The sequence below is a fragment of the Lygodium microphyllum genome, chromosome 29 (assembly GCF_053477565.2).
Source record: "Lygodium microphyllum isolate KBCC chromosome 29, Lygodium_microphyllum_v1.1.10, whole genome shotgun sequence".
In the NCBI taxonomy this organism is placed as follows: domain Eukaryota; kingdom Viridiplantae; phylum Streptophyta; class Polypodiopsida; order Schizaeales; family Lygodiaceae; genus Lygodium; species Lygodium microphyllum.
In genome coordinates, this window is record NC_141163.1 from 9,903,475 (window position 1) to 9,921,868 (window position 18,394).

Here is an 18,394-nt window from a genome sequence, read left to right on the forward strand (position 1 = left end):
ATGGAACCATGAGTTGCAACTTTGCTAGAAGAAGGTGGCGTGAATGGGTCCAAAGAGGCATGGTATTATAGATTTAGACAGATATTGTCTCCCATTGTTCCTGGTAAGATATCATGTCTTCTTTTACTGAAACTGGTTAAGAGTGTGAATTAATGTGAGAGCTAATTTGAATTGGAACAAGGATAAGAATGCTTATTAAATATAAACATGAGAGTGAAATCATAGTCCCCCACCTCTTCACTAATTACTGTGCATGAAGGTGCTTCAACTTCTTCCTATTTCAAGCTTTCAAGCTTAGATCCAAAAGAAATATGATTGGGGGAAGCCTATGGGATAGTTTCCCTACTTGAAGTTGGACGCGAGGGTTGTATTTATGGAATATATTTCTAGATTATCTTTGTATAGGTTTCTCTAAATGTCTCTCAACCAATAAAGGAATAGCTTGAGAGGACTTATTTAATACTCAATGACACAAAAAATGAGACATCGAGTAAAGAGTTGAGCAAGGTTTGGCTAACAAAAGAAGATAAGCAACTAGTAAAGAGTTGAACAAAAGAAGACCCTACTTGCGCTAGAGAGAGAGAGAGAGAGAGAGAGAGAGAGAGAGAGAGAGAGAGAGAGAGAGAGAGAGAGGTGAATGGAGCCATGTTGTTAAATCCGTTACAGAAAGAGAACGCATACTTCACGAGGAGAGAACAGGATTTGTATGAATAGATGATTGTCGTGTCCTTCGAAATTCATCGAGTTTATCAAATACTCACTTTTGCATGGATTAAGAGTGGTTAAATGAAGCATCCACATGGTATTGAGCTTGCCTATTGCTGTGACTCGTGCAAGTGAAATTTGTGTATGCATGTCCTAGCTCTAAAGGAAAGAGATCCTAGAGGGTAGTTCCACTTCCAAGTTCACCTTACAAGTCATAAACGTGATGTATTTGACTTGAAGGTTGGGTATGAAGGATATAATGAAATGAGGTGAGAAATCGGGGAGGGTGCTCAATGCTCATTGCTCATGGATGGAGTGAGGTTTCGAACCTGGCCCGGTTGGGGACTATGTAGTATGGAGATTGGCTGTTGGTAGTTGGACCTGACACTCTCCCTAATCATCATATCTCAAGAGTGCCTTGAGTTTGTTGCTCTTTTTTCTAGAAACTTGCAAGAATAAAAGAATACCAGCTCGTGCGCCCACCTTTTCACTTTCCTAGAAAGGGACACGCCTTCCATTTACACCACCAAAATCTTGGATTTACTGTACGTAACTTTGGACCCATTTACACCCCCCCTCTCGTCTTTTTCAATTTCCCCACGGCCTGCATTTACCGGGTCATTAAGTTTTTTAACATTCTTTACTGCGACGCAAAATTAATATTCCATGATTCATCCCTTCAATTTAATGGTGATGCATTAACGTCGACGGGGTCATCCGCCCTGTAAATAATAATAATACAACTACTAATATTAGTAATTAGTAAATATCTCTCTAAAATATAGTATTACTAATGTGTCCCGATCAAGAGGCGCATTAGCTATCATTGATCAGCTTGCATTACCATCTGGGCATGGTTCCACACGTGGCACACAGCCATTGGTTCGGACTCGGGAAGGCGTAGGAAGGATGCGTACGTGCGGATACCTGGGAGTTTGCCACGTGGCGGCAGTCAGATAGCAAATCTAAATAAATACCGAAAATATGGGAATTTCCCGTGATTAAAAACGGGATTATGAAGGTGGCGAGGTCGTTTCCAGGTGACGTGGAAGCATTATCTGTAAGAAACGACCAATGAGGATTAAGCGGCTGCAAATTAGTGGCAGCCGCCAAATTAAACGAGGGGAGCGGGCCACCAAAAGTAGCAGGGGTAGATCACGGTATTTATGAATCACCACCGTTACTGCAGTTAAAGCGAGGGTAAATGGGGGGCTGCTAAAGATAGCGGCGGGCCGCTAGGTGTAGCGGGGTCTTGGGGTTTGGGGGGGGGGGGGAGCGGGGGCGCCAAAGAGGAGGAGGCTATGCAGCTTCGGCTTCCACCAACTTTACGATCTCTCTCTCTCTCTATGCGTTCTGCCTTCATCCTCTCGAGCCTCGATCAAGAACTGAGCGCCCCCCCCTCCCCCCCCCCTTCTCGAGTGTTTCTCTCCCTCTAGATAGAGAACCTCTCTCGCCGCCATAGCCCCCCCGCCCCGCACTAGGTTTTTGATTCCCCCGCTCGACGTCCCATGTTCGGCCTCGCAAGAAGATGAACTTTCTTCTTTCTCGGTCCATTATAATCGCCTCCACGGCCTCTTGCTGTTGCCCGTTAATCTGCGTCCCATCGACTCCATCAATCCTCTGTGCTCCCGTGCCTTCGTCGCAGGTACTCCAACGGCACCGCTGCCATGCAGCACGCCCGCTCATCGTCCCGCGCTCGCTGCCCGTTGACGTGGCTTGCCATGGTCGCCTGCGTGTATCTGCTCGGCCTCATGGAATTATCAGGCGAGCTACACTTCTTTTTCTACTAACGCAGTGATGGTTTTGTGGAGAGAGAGAGAGAGAGAGAGATCTTCAACCGGCCTCTCACAAAACCTTACATTCGGTATCCTATCTTGGTTCTTGCTGCTTGCCTGAGAGCAAACCGTAAAGCCACCTCCTGGCTCCTGCCATGCTACCTTTAACGTGAGGTGCTTTTGTTGGTATGCAGGGGTACTAACAACATATACTCAATCACTGACGTTTTCCCTTCCCTTTTGATAATATCTGCAGCATCTTTCCCATCTTTCTGTCTTTAATCCTCTCTGTCTGAGGTTTGCTCCGGCCTCCCCCCTTATGAGATGATTTCTTACAATGTAGATAGAATTTTCAATGTAGGTGTCGGTCCATCCAATATTCCTGGATTATGGATGACTTATCGAAGCCCTAGCTAGGTGCCCTGTTTGGTCCGGCGCTTCGTTTGAATTTCTTCAAGAAGGTTACAAACTTATTAGCTTATGTCTTAATTGGACTGTTCTTTGCTTGTGCAGGCTCTTTGGGCAAGCAGGCAGCTAGCAGTTCTGGACAAGTGAATGGCATGAGATCAAGTCCACTTGCAGTATCAAGCAAACCATCACTTAAGGGTCGAAGGGCATTCAATTTTGGTAAGCTCCTGCAGTTATCTTCGTTTCATATTATTCCGCCACTGCAATATAGGATTGAAGGAAAAACGGCGCACTTGCTTCAAGTCGTGTTCGTGTAGTCAAAAACCCTAAATTCTGATATAGTGGAGGTCATCCTCTGGAATAGCAACACGTTCATAGGCTCGTGATAATGTTGCCTTGAAGCTCTTGGTCCTTCTTCAGTCACAAGTACCGGGACTGGGGACCGATGGTACATATCTTGTGCTTAAGTCGTGTTGATACATGTTCTCCCTGGTGCTTAGAATGACAGTTGGCTCGTCTAAGTACATCAGATAGGGGGTTCAAGAAAATTGTTCAAGATATATTCAGGTGTAGATCACCCTGTTCAAGGTGTATCCCCTTGAAGGGATGTATTGAGGGATACAACCCAATGGCCAGGACAGGATGCGTACTTTGCTTCAAGCTGTATATCCCCTGCCGTGGATTATCAACAGCGACGCTATCTCTTGTTGGAATATAGAGCAAAGTATATGCAAGTTAGCCAATTACCAATCTGAAGGTCCATGTTATCTACTACACCTGAGATTTTGTCCTGATGCTTTCCTGCAAGGAAAGTCAATTATCGTGATAGTATGGCATTGGATTAGACTGTCCAACTAGATAGACTTTTCCTAGTATTTTTTAATGTATCATTAGATTAGATTCTACAGCCGAACTGGCTTTTTCTTAGTATGCTTGATGGCATTACTGGATTTGATTCTATAAGTAACAATCAAACAGATTTTTCTTAGTATGTTTGATGGTAGCTATAGTTCCTATAGTAAGATATCTAGTGTCCTTACCGTGAGGTATCTGATGTACCTATATTGTGTGCTTGATGGTATCTTTAAAAGTGCTTACAGTGAGGTCTTTCTATATGCAGGGCAATCAGATCACATTGGAGATGGTTGCAACATAGCAGAGGACCTGGTTGTCTTTCAAGGAGAGGATGGGCCATCATCAGATGGGATACCCACATACACGGTCCAGATACTCAACCTGTGCTTCTCAGAGTGCGCAATAAGGGATATCCATGTCTCCTGTGGTTGGTTCGCCTCAGCCTCATTCATAAACCCACAGCTGTTCAAGCGGGTGAAATATGGGGACTGCATTGTGAATGGAGGGAAGCCCCTGCATGCAGGGGAGACCTTCACTTTCCAGTACACCAACACCTTTCCTTATGAGATGTCCATCTCCTCTGCTAACTACACGTGCCTCCATTAACTATACACACAGAGCCACAGCTAATTAGACCTCTTCATCTCAGGATCCTCCTCTCTCTATCTCTGTATGACTTTCCCATTTTGGTTCCTGGCTTCCTCTCTCTTTGAAGCCTGTCATCGGTGCCTATATCATACAATGAGAGATTGATAAAAGATTGTCATCTCCTTCACGATTTTAGGGAGTTTTTGTGGATGGGTCTACATTCTGTATAGATGATGATGATGGTTGAAACCAAAACATTGTATGCAGATCTTATACCGGAAATTGTCATGTACATGAATAAAACTCTGGTTTTCTTTTATCTCGAATTCGACCCTTGGGTAGCTCTCCAGTTGGTGCAACCCTAGATGAGTGGGAGGCCGATGCCTCTGTACCGCTAGGCCGGGTGGTGCAGTCCTTTTGGCTTCCTTTTTTATCCCGACAATACTAATGGTGCTTAATCCACCCTGGATACGTGTAAAGCACGCATTACAGTCAAATTCCAAAATTTATGTAGTGTGGACATTGATCGTTTGGCTGCACAACTGACAGCGCGCGCGCGCGCACACAGAGAGAGAGAGAGAGAGAGAGAGAGAGAGAGATTTGGGTATATTCTTGCTTCAACGTTGTCATAAATCTCATGCTATGTACTGAGTGTGCTATTTGATGTTTTTTTACGTGTATATTAGGCGTTTAACATGTGCATACAATGAAAGTATACCGCACAATACACCAGAATAACGAATCCAAGTATTAAGAGAATACAAAATTGTCATGCCCCCTTCCAGGTTCCAAGTTCATACAACCGAAGGGTCTCTCCACCCACTTGCTCTTATAAGAGCTGGTAGTGCTCCTTGTGTGCATATATAAACTAGACATTGGCAACTAATCTTCAGCTAGTCGTTAGTACATATGGGTAATTTGCCTTGACTTACTACAAACATGGTTCGGTCAATTCATTGCCCATCATCCACACCTATTTGCTCCAAGGGTATTCTATGTGTTAAGGGTAGCACATTGCACTCCTTGTGTATATAGTGCTAGAGGTTTGCAATTAATTTTTTAGCTAGTCATAAGTGCATACTACAAATGAATGCAACTAATAGTGCATACTACAAATGAATGCAACTAATAATGATGCTAGTTAGTGATGTTAATTGCAATGCTATTAGTGATTTTAATAGCATTACTATTAATGTTAATAGTGACACTATATAATGGAAAAAATGGGTTGAAATAGTTTCGATAGCCATGCCATGACTTTTTCATCCCATTTGAGAGAGAGAGAGAGAGAGAGAGAGAGAGAGAGAGAGAGAATGAGAAGACTTTGAAGGAGAGAGCTTCAAGGTAGCAAGCATGGACCTTTGAGCCTTGAAGTAAGCCCTTTTTTTGACATTGTGTTTATGGAGAGAGAGGGGGGGGGAGATGGAAATGGAGAGGGAGAGACAATTGGAAAAGAGAGAAAGGGAAGGGGAGGGGGGAGAGAAGGGAAAGAGAGGGGGAGAGGGAATTATGAAAATTGGGGGAGAGAGATCAGGAGGGAGAGAAACAAGAGTAGATGTCTAAGAGATGCAAAGAGATAATAAAAGACACTTTAAATTTTTAAAAAATATAAAAATAGGCATTTAAGAGAAGTTAATTTAATGTAAAAGTATTTAGAAATTTATTTTTAATATAATAGAGAGAGAGCACATTTGGTAAGAGATGAGAAAGAAAGAGTGCGAGTGAGTAGGAGAGAATGAAAGAGAGAGAGAGAGAGAGAGAGAGAGAGAGAGAGAGTGTGTGTAAGAGAAAACCACACTTGCTAAAAAGAGGGAAAGAGAGAGAATGAAAGTAGGAGGAGAGAGAGAGAGAGAGAGAGAGAGAGAGAGAGAGAGAGAGTATGAGAAAGAGAGTAAGTAGGAGAGTGAGTGAGTGAGTGAGGAAGAGAGAGTAAGGGAAAGGGAGAGAGAGAAAGAAAGACCCAAAAAGAGAGGCTTATAGGAGAGCGAGAGTAAATAGGAGATAAGACGAGATGAATGAGAGCAAGAGGGAGAGTATGCAAGAGAGAGTGAGTGAGAGGGAGAGTTTGCAGGAAATAGGGAGGGAGGAAGGAACTAAGTAGGGGGAGAGAAAGAAAGATTAGATGAGAAAGTAGTACAGAGAGAAAAGTAAGAAGTAGGAGATAATAGTAAATAAGAGAGTAGTAGAGTAACGGTGAAAATTTTGACATATCTTGCATTGTATCAAAAATGAGTAGTGATGAGGACTGAGGTGATGGAGATTGGGAGTTATATCTCAATTAGCATGTTTTAATATCCTTCTACTCAGTGTAAGTGGATATTCTATTGGAAATATCATTTGCCAATAGAGAAAAGTAAGAAGTAGGAGATAGAGTAAATAAGAGAGTAGTAGAGTAATGGTGAAATTTTCAACTTTTCTTGCATTGTAGCAAAAGTGAGCAGTGATGAGGACTGAGGCGTTGGAGATTGGGAGTTATATCTCAATTAGCATGTTTTATATACTTCTACTCAGTGTAAGTGGATATTCTGTTGGAAATATCATTTGCCAATAGAGAATGTGATGCTATAATGAGTTCTACCTAGAAATTATTAATCAAGAAATTGTAAATTACAAGTTATCTCGGTGAGTAAAGTATACATGATTTACATTGTCATTGTGGCACAAAGATATACACTAAATATAATGTTTGTCTTTGTAAAAATGTGGAGGGAAATGATAGTACATCACAAGTAATAGATTTCTTGCATCTAGTGAGAGGTTTGTGGGTGTTCCATACAAGGAGTATCCGAGCACTCTACCTTGATACGCTTTGATACATCAGTTTTTAATAGGCACAATTAATGCTCTAGACTGGCTATATAGAGTACGTCTTACTCGAGTGGAGCTAGTGGCTCCGGTGAGTATTATGGAGACATGGATGCTTTGTGAATCTTTGTTATATTGGAAGTTCTCATCCTACAGGTCCTTCTCCCTTTGTTGTTGTAGGTGGCTCTAGGGGTGTTGTGGAGATGTGGATTTTATAATCCCCTGACCTCTTGGTACTCCTCTCTCATTAGGATGTTGGGGAGGGAGGCTGGCTCTGATGGATGTTGCGGTGATGCAAATGCTATAAACCCTTCCCACCATCGATCGAGTGGATCCCAGTTGCCCACATTGGCCACACCCATAGCTATTGCCTCTCTAATGATACTTAGATTTTCTCAACCATCTCTACAGGTGCTAATCTTACATATATGTCTAATGTACATGGTTCTCATGGATATGCTAGGTAGTGTACTTTTAAGTGGGAGAGGCCCCATTCTAGAGTTTACCCACCGGGCCATGTCTACTTGATGGATAGAGTCACTGATGCTATTATCATGAATGATGAGGAGAAGATGCTCGCTATACATATATGAGAGTTCTATTAGCATGTATGTTGGCATAATGTCCTAGATAGATGGAAGCATGTGTCAAAGAATAGTAAGTACTACGTGATAGTGACCTTGCATAATCTCCTGCTATTGATTGATTCTCTACAAGGTGGATGAGGAAGCAAATGTCTTGCTATCGATCGATTCTCTACAAGGCGGATGATGGAGCAAAGGCATGCACATAGGGATCTAATGCATGTAATATAATAAAAAATGATAGGGGGAAGCCCAAGTGGCTAAATACGGAGGACAAGAGAAGTTTTAGGGAGGAGACCACTTTCTCTCTATAGAGGTGGCAACAACAGAGGGAGGTGGTGAAGGTACGACTATATGTAAGCACTATGCATCACCTTGGTAGCAATGACCACCATAGAACCCCCGTGGAGGATTTTTCAAGTTCTTTACATTAATATTACATCTTTATTATTTTCTATGTTACTTATAGTACTAGCATGTTCTAACAATACTAGTTTATATGATTTGGTATAGCATTCCATCACACGTTGAGATTCCATTGGGTTAGAAACTATATATGGAAATTTTGCCTTCATCTCTCAACCTTCCGACCTCAACTTCATCAGGCAAAGAAGCTAATGGTTCTTTCCACATGGATCCTCTCAATTTGGAATATTCTTCTTCCACACTAATATGAATATGACTCCTCTTTTTCATTGGAGCTTTATCCATTTTTTTGAAAGTAAAAGAGACCAAAAGATCTGCAACATTGAAAGACCCATCAAGTGGCTTCCCAAGAAAGGCCCTTCACCATGAAAATGACTTCTAAAGCCATGAAAATATTTACATTGAAATTATCTTTGCTAACTTTCTTTCTTTTTACAATAGAGCATGCAAAATGATTTCTTAAGCTTCTTCCAATGGCATGGACAAAATAGAAAAGGAGAATACTAATGAGAGGAGAAAGGAAAGGAAATAGTAAACAAAGCAACAAAAGAATATGTGGAACACTAAGAGAGCCTGGAAAAGTGATTGAATTAGAAAATTTTTAGTCTAAAAACAAAATCTAACTAAAACTTGAAGGATATCTAGATGTTGTTATCAAATATATTGGAAGATCTTAGCTAAGATATTGTTACAAGTATCCTTCTTGGAAGATAATCCCAAATATTGTTACAAGTGTATTCTTACATTGAGGAGCATATTGAGATACTCACACAAACTAGTGAGCATGTGGAGTGCCTTATCATGGAGAGTACTTCTCAAGAGGCATTTTCACAAGACTACATGAGCGATGTAGTTCATCCCCATGCCATCATGTAAAATATAGATATCCTCATGAGCTTATGTATATGGAGTGCTTAAGCCATATGATAGTGAAATGGGCTTATATTTTTTATCATGTGGGCATTACATACACCTTGCTTTCCTAGTGTGGCACATGATTATTAATAACAAGTGTCCTTGTGACACCCTTTTTTCCAAAGCTTTGTATCAGACCTTTGGAAGTTTTATACGTAACCTAAAGAGGGAGATCAAGAAAATGCTATTAGTGCTATTCACAAACTCTTTGATTGAAACCTAAATGTAAACACTTTGATATGCAAACATTGAATGACAAGTAATATAACTTTTTGATTCTCCATAAAGAGAAAACTTTCAAAATATATCAATTATAACCACATATTCAGGAATTTGAAAATTTTCATAAAGTTTGGAAATTCCTAATGTGATTGATATTTGGACACATTGTCAAATCTTATCCCCGTACTTGAAGGTGAAATTTTCCCTAGATACTATATAAGCAATTCCGCCAAGTCCCACTCTCAAATATGGGGTTAAGATTTGGCCACTTGGTCAAATTTTTACTCCTTATTTGAAAGTGAAACTTTGGAGATTCCCAAATTCTCTAATATGATATTTTATGAAAAGTTAAAACAATAAATACTTCTTTCATAGTATAAGGTAAATGTGGATTTGCAAACTTATTTAAAAAGTTAAATATCTAATTATCAATAATTTATAGTATTTATTTATTTTTACATCAAGAAAAAAAGAGAAGTGAAGCTTCAAAGCTATTACATTCCCACATTATGATGTTCTAGCTTGAGGAATGCTTCGTGTGATCAAGTCATCCAATAAGCAGGACGCTCCTCAATGTTTGCATCCATTACCTCTAGGTTTGTGTTTGAATCTCAATGTCCCTTGTGATGGTATGACTCTCACTCTCAACATGCTCAATCTCATTAGTGTTTGAGGCCTAAGTTCTCAATTCCATCACAATTATATATCCAAAAGGGCATACCCTCCTCATATGTCATTGCAATCTAGGTGTACCAACTTTTTGGCCTTATATGCCAACAATATATTTTGAATAGTGTTGTGAAAATATTTATGTGTGCTTCAATTTTTCTTTGTGCTAGAGTTGCTAGTACATTGCACTAGTACACACACAATGAGGGAGCCTCAAATGTGTACAAGTATCCTATGCATTCATGGTCCACCATTTCCATACCAATTGCACCTTAGCCATCTCTTACACAAAAGGCTTAGAGAATGAACCTTCTCTTAGCCTAAATCTAGATATCTCCTTGACACATTTTTTTCATGCTATTTTGTTGTGTTGCACATAGAATATGTTGATCATCACAATGTAGAACTTTACATCTACCTCATTGTTACTCCATAAGTTTAGGTCCCAATAATCAAGATCTAATAGGTACGAAACACTATGCAATGTTGTATGGGTTGCAACCTATATCCTTTGAACATAATTTAATAACATCTTCCTTTGAGATGTCTTAATATTCTTAGGAGACTCTTAACTCTATTGCAAAGTCCACCATGTCATGTATACTTTTTCCATGTTTGCCATTCCGTCATCCATGTTACATTGGTATACATGATGGGCATCATTATATGATGAGCATCAATCATAGGCCACTACCACTTATACTTGTTTAGACAATTAGAATGCAATACAATAGCCTTATCCCTCACTCGCACATGTTGCTCAACCTCCCAATCGTATATATCCATGTATGAGAATGTCTCTATCACAACACCCTTGTTTCAAAGTAAGGACTCCAAAGTATAAAAATGGGTGCAAATTCGTGTATCTATGATGGGAAACTTTAATGTGCATAACATTCGAGCCCACAAGTAGACTTCTCTTGAGAACAAAATTGACAACTCTCCTACAAACATCGATAATACTAGCAAATCTAGCTATATCCTTCTTTTCATACTAGTCTTTCAGTACTAAATTAAGTGAGTGAGTGTTGCAACCACTACATGTAATCTTTGGATATCACTCTTATACAAGTCTGACTATAATTTTACAATAATTTGTATTATCTATAACAACTTGCATCACATGACAATGGCCTATCTCTTCAATTATCTTCAATTATCTTGCATAAAATCTTTGCAATGTACTCCTCTAACCTAATTTTTCATGTGGTATCTATGGCCTTTAAGAATGTGTCCCCCCTTGATGAAACTAACATGATGCTAATTCAATAAGCAATCGGACACTATTACCAGAGTCTGAGTCTGATTCCTAGAATTAGAATCCCAGAATCGGACTGTCTGATTTTCGGACTTAGATATCCTAAAAACCTGTCCGATCAAACACATGGGACTCGTCTGATTTTGACAATCGAAGAATCACACAATCAAACGCTCAAAATCGGAATGCTTGGGAATCGGATGCATGAAAATCGAACACACAAAATCGGACCAACCCATAATCAAACCACTAGAATCAGACCAACCAAAATCGGTGGACCACTCAGACTTTGTTCGATCGCCTGATCGGACCAACCAAAATTGGTGGACCATTCAGACTCCGTTCGATCATCTGATTAGACCAACCAAAATCGAACGTCCGATTCTTCTGATAATTGGACTCTTGAGAATTGGACCTCTAAGAATTAGTTAAAAAACTATAAAAATCGAACAGGTGAATAAAATACAAATTTGACACATCTAACCCCTAAAACCAACCTAGGAGACCGTATAGAGCCGAAAGCACATCATAGATCTATCACTGGGTTGAAATCTAGAGCACGTAGTTCAAAACTTGGCTATGAATGGTCCTTCAAATCATGCCCCCTCCACACTTCCCCCAAGTAGACTAGAGAGAAAATGCATGCCAGAAAGGTCCTCTAAATTATATTCGAGTGTAGTAATGGCTCTACATAAACATAGATTCTCACTTGTGAAACAACAACCAAAAGCCCATACCCAAACAAAGACAAATAGAGACCCTAGAACCTCAATGGGCCAATCTAGCCAACAAGGCTAAAAAGGCCACACCACAAAAACATGTATATGTTGCATTAGGACTGCATCTAGTCAAAGCGAAATGCAACAACATCAAGCTACAACTGTGAGGATGACTAGACATGATAGTCTTGACAATAGATGTACCTTGAATGGAATTGCACAGATGACCCAAGACATCAGTAGTAGAGAATCCACATTTTATTGTAAGGCATCAATGAGCTCAAATATGCTACATGGTGTTGTCAAAATCACAAATGATGTCTCAAGAAGCCTTCAAGTATACTTCTCCTCGACATCGATAAATTTTTTCCACCCCATTGAACCCTCACTTCATCCACACATTGCTATGAGGAATCAAACCAACAATCTTCTAACTATGTAATATCTAAGTATAAACGTGCACTCACATAATATCTGCACCAAAATCTATACACAGTTTGATGATACTCTCGACTTGCTTAGAGTTTGACATGTCTCCCTACTGACTAATCAAACTACATCTTGTGCATGATAAGAAGACTAGCACTAACCCCTAGGGAGAGACCATATGAGAGGTTTTCAATTGTAGATATTGAAGACCCAATGAAAGTACCATCAGCTCTTCATCAACACTAAACTTTGAACTCTTGTCCTATATCATCATGCAATTCCACCAAAGAATCGTCATGCACAGAATCCCAAGAACACCAACACATGTGCCAACCATGAGTGCAACTCCCAACAAAGGATAACCCTATCACCAACTACAACAACCCTATCACCAGCCAATCAAGCCAACCAAGTGTCACCAACGACCTTCATTTGCACCACCACCAAAACTCCTCCATGACAAACCACAACAGTCCCTTCCACCCACTCTTCAGTGCATACCCATTAGTGCATATCCAAGCCTGCTATCTACTACGGAAAGTGCCATGGGACTGGCACTCATCTAGGAGGGGTTTAATGTTAACCTCAAAATAAAAAAAAGTGGAAAAAGTGGAGAAGCACAAGTCGGGCCAAAAGAGGAGGCCCAAAAAGAAATCGGACACAACAAAAGAAGTAGGAAGGGAAATGGCCGAAAGCGTAAGGGCAACCTCAAAAGCTAAGTCAAAGACAAAAGTGCTTTTTTAAATGCAAGGTGCCCCTAAAACTTTTTGTAAAAGAGCCACAGGCTCCCTCTTATGCAAATTGTAAAGGTAGATGGACAGTAGGAAGGAAGCTAGGAAGATAGCATGACAATGGGAAAGAGGGCCTAAGCCACGGCCAACCATGTGAAAAAGGGAATAAGGGGATGACCACCCAAAGGGAATTAGGGTTAGGGTTTTGTATAAAAGGCAAAAAGTGAATGAAGAAGCTCATTCTTGGTTGTGGCCAAAAGTAGCTCTCTCCTCCTCCTCCTCTTCTTTTTCTTCTTCTTCTTCTTCTTCTTCTTCTTCTTCTTGCTTGCTTGAGCTTGTGCTTGAGAGAGGAAGTATGAGTGTGAGGGAGTGAGAGTGTGAGGGAGTGAGTGTGTGAGGGTGAGGGACTGTGGTGGAGAAGCTCTCCATATTCTCCTCTCTCCTTCTCTTCTCTTCTCTTCTCTTCTCTTGATCGTGGCAATGGAGCTTGGAGCGTGGAGCTTGAGGATCGAGCTTGCTTGAAGCTTGCACTTGGATCGTGGAGCTACTGGAGTGCTCAGGAGAAGAGGCAACTCGATTGGGCATGGGGGTAATCTCACTAAACTTGTAAAGAGAGATTGCACATTGGCTATGTGAGAGGTATCCATTAGTGCTCATCTTGAAATGCTCGAAAGAATAAGCAGTCCCTGGGTCTTGGCGGTCGAGAGTGAGCACCCAACACATTGCACACATGCATACACTAGATCTTCTTTCCTCTTTCCTTTGTCTACCTAATGCCAACCTATTTGCAAGGGAGAACAAGGGGAAGAAGAAGAAATGAAAGTAGCATCTATAAGTGTTTAACCCTTTGCTATGCATCCCTGCATAGTGCACCATGCATACCATGCATGCATAGGGCATGACACACACATATACTACATCATTGCACACATTGTATACATAACACCTTGCAATTAGCATAACGTAACTCTCGTATACTTGTTAGGTCTCTCTTGCTTTTATCTCTTTTCACTTGATATTTCCATGTTTGTAAGGGGAAATTTTAGGGGGAGGAAAGAAGGAGGCATTTTACAATGCATCCACATTAGTGCATAGTGCACTATGAGCACAGACTGGTGCATAGTGCACAATGCACACATACACGACACCCCCCACTAGGATACATCACCAAAACACACTAAGCACACTAAGTCTTTCCTTGCTTTGCATTTGTTCACCTAGCTGCTCATGTATGTATAATGGGCAACCTTGCATATGTACACTAATGTGCTCATCATGTCTCCTCTTTTCTTTTTCTCTTGACTAGCACCCACCTTGTTCACAATGAGGGTTGGATGGGTAGGATGTACAATGCACACATTTATAGTGTATGTGCACTAGTGTACATATATGAATACACACATGCACTAGTGCACCTACACACAAGTAACCATTAGTATACCTATCTACCTCCACCTAGGTCACTCACATCACAGTACTCCCATTCTCTAGCATACTAGCGCATTGACTTACTTGCATAGCACCCTTGTGCACAAGTCTCCACTTGGTGCATAGCACATAGTGCACGGTGCAACATACATGTATATACTAGTATACACAATCCTAGTGCACAAAAAATTGACACATGCTTATGCACCTAGTAGTTGTCCCTTCTTTCTCTCTCGCTTAGCCATGCACACCCTATTCACAAGGGGGACCAAGGGGAATAGGTCAGGAAGAACGAACACCTTGCAATGCACTCATGTATGCCCTCACATCACATAGGTAACCCATTACATTAGTTCTTACATCTAACTTAAAACACCATCATTGATTTAGTCACATCCCACTATTGTATCCCTTAGTCTCCTACCAATTCACTACATAGTGCACTAGTATATGGACTAATGCATAGTGTATGGTATACATTGCATATGTGCACATGGGTGCATAGTGCATATATCCATCATGCACTTCCATCTGCACCCACCATCACCCCTCATGTAGCATACACATTGTGCACCACACCCTGCATTGTGAGCTTTCAATACCCCACACCTAGCCCCACATACCACCCAATGCACACAAGCGCATAGTGCACTAGCATCCAACCATATAGACAACTTATTTTTTCATCTACATTGCACCTAGGATAATATACACCACCCTTAGGTTATATTGCACCTACACCATTACAATGCACTACATAATATACCAGTGTACAACAGTGCACAACAAATGGTACATAGTATACATGTGCATAATAGCACACAGTATGCACATGCACACGATACACATAAACCTCACAATATTACACTTTATGAATATCCACATTTTTTCATCCATGCATAGATATTGCATCCTAGTGCACTAACCCATCACCTTAGTGCACAATGCATAATGCACAGTGCATAGTGCACACAGACTAGGGCACAATGCATCACACACACACACACACACACACACACACACACACACACACACACACACACACACACACACACACGCACGCACGCACGCACGCACGCACGCACGCACGCACACATACCTAGTTTCAAGCACTTAACACATTCCACTCTAGGCCATTCTAGGAAATCCTTAGGCCATAATCTCACATAGAGCATTGCAACCAATCACATAGGCTTATCCACTACATGTGTGCATAGATACGTCGACTGTAAATATACTCTTTTCACATTGTCATGTATGCATTTATGGAATGAACTTAGAACACACAAGTGTTTTTAATCTTCACACATCATTAAATAAAACATAATTTAGTACACATATTTAACTTAGGAAACTTTTCCCTTCACCCTACATTTAACTTAGCACACTTTCTCGTTGATCGTGCATGTAGTCTATTGCAACTAGATTAGCGGCTTATCCTTGCAAACCCATGCACTCCATAGAAAGCATGCATTTCACAATAAGGCTGCCAATCACTACACCACGTGTATGCACACACATTTAGTCAAAGAAATCAAACAATTCCAATACTTAAATTAAAAAATTGAACAAAAACTAAATGAAATATAAGTCAACTAAAAATGGACAAGGTGACACAAAACAGGAAATATATTTTGAACAACAATTAGAACTCTGAAACTCAAACTTAGAAACAAATAAATTCATCAAAGTAGTGTTGTGCATTAAGAGCAACATCACAATTTGTTTGAGAAACTTGGCTATGCATAGTGCATTAAGAAAAGTAAGTCAATAACAGGAAGCCTAGGACTTGAAACCACAATGTAGGTGCATGTGCTTGCAAACTGGGCATGATCTCCCAACTCTGAATCTTGATGAAAGGAGGCCCTGCCATATGGCAAGACATTCAAAAGTTGGATGGACAACATAGATTGTATACCATTAACATGCAATGCACAATTGAGTTGTCCGACCATGCCCACCCTAAGAACCTTAGGGGTTAACATCTTCTAGGAGGGGGCCAAATGTCATGCAAGTAGAAGCCCTTACGGACTCTACCAGGAAGGAATCATTGGCAATGGTGTTGAAGTTAGCATAATTAATGAAAAAGTACTCTATGCTTGGAACCCTCCAACTACACCTATTCATTTTAATTTGCCTATTGTTGATGAATATAAGGTCTTCCCATAAGGCATCTTCAAGGATTGGCCAGTCAAAATATCCAATGTAAAATTTGCAGTTAACTTTTTTGTCATGAAAGTGGTTTGGTTCTTAGATGTCCTTGGATGCGGAATGCACAACAAATAAAGGAATGGGGCAACTATCTACTCTTCCTAGGGAATAGGAAGGATGTTGTACAAATAGAAATGGAGACATGGAAAATGTCTTTAGTGGGACTATATGTAATTTCTAACATGTTGCAAGGATTTGGTAGCTACCCTCCTATCCAATAGTCTTTCACAAACTATATGCCATCCTCCAAAGGCAAACGAGGCTAGATGCATATACTTGCCACTCTAAAATTACCATTCACAGAGGAATCTAAATATTGAAAAGCTCACAAAAACTTAAGTCAATAAGGAGCACAAGGCTCTACTATCCAAACAATCAGCCCTCAGTTAGACTATGTCTGAGTGCCTCTCTTTATGATGGCCTCTGACTTGGTGCCACAAGTGTTCACCAAGGGTTGTTCTATTCCAATGTACATAAATTTCAAAAGATTACCTAGACCTCTCGGCCCAGGTGGTAAACTCGTTGAATTCATCAGTGTAGCGTGCGTGCGGCCCCATGAATGATTAATGAGATGATGACATAGATACTAACTCATTCTACCATGAGACTAATGACCAAACGATAGAGCAACAAATCTCAACTAATCCAAAGACCTCACATACAAAAGGTTTTCTCCTTGGCACATGTGTAGTAAGACTTAAAACAAAACTAGAATGGCTAGAGTACTCAAAGGCATTAGACTATGAATAAATGGGATATCAACCCTCAAAAATGGTTTAAACTTCTAAAGTATCACCGCCATCTAGGTCTCACAAGGCTAAAACAAAACTCCTTGTTCATCTCAAGCATAGACACCTTAAAAACATCAAACTTGAAAATGAGTCAGAAACAAAGAGCTAGAAAAATCCATAAACTATCCAAAACTATTTACGCGATACAAAAAAGGAGATCGAGTCATTATGTTGCTTAGTGCAAAGAGGAAATGGCAAACTAATGAACCAGAGAGCCCATCAAAGATCGAGAGGAGAGAAGGGAAGGGAAAACTATTGAACCCATTGAGGGCCCAAGAAAAGATCACAGAGGTCAACTTGTTGAACAAGGGGAAACACTAAACCAATATATGTAGTCAAGGACCAGGGATCATGATGACATGATTAAGTTTTTACAATCCCCTGGTAATATCACACCACTAACTTTGTGATTTTATATTAGTAGCATTGAAAATAATGTTAAGTAGGTAAAACTGATTATGGTGGTTAACCCGAAGGGATTTTGTGGATCTCGATGGGCATGTTAGCTCTTTCTAGCTCGTCGAGCCCTCCCAGATATAGAGAAAACCCACCCAAAAGCTTAAAATCCTAAAAAATCCACCATATATAGAGAACCCCAACCCCATTTCTTGTTGGGGATTAAAGGCCATATGCACTTAATTGCCTACATTTACTTGTGTTTACTACCTGCATTGCCTACATTTGCTTGTATTTACTGCCCGCACACTTGTACATTGTAGGCGGCAGATGCCCATCACTATCAACTTATTCTTTATTCTTACTATGACAATAAAATAAGGGAAGGAAGGTCACACATTGTGACTATTGGAGTTTCCACACACCCTGTTGCTCTCTTTTACTTGAACCTCCATAGCTCTTGCTTCTCATTTGCTTTC

General features: G+C 40.5%; 1 protein-coding gene across 1 annotated transcript; it reads left to right on the forward strand.

The window, feature by feature from the left end:
* Positions 1-2,124: 2,124 nt before the first annotated feature.
* On the forward strand, positions 2,125-4,740 carry LOC148010365 (TPD1 protein homolog 1-like). The gene is made up of 3 exons (XM_087671856.1): positions 2,125-2,469; positions 2,994-3,107; positions 4,009-4,740. Exons 1-3 carry the CDS (start codon positions 2,373-2,375, stop codon positions 4,347-4,349), a joined length of 552 nt encoding a protein of 183 aa, XP_087527982.1. The 5' UTR covers positions 2,125-2,372; the 3' UTR covers positions 4,350-4,740.
* Positions 4,741-18,394: the final 13,654 nt, after the last annotated feature.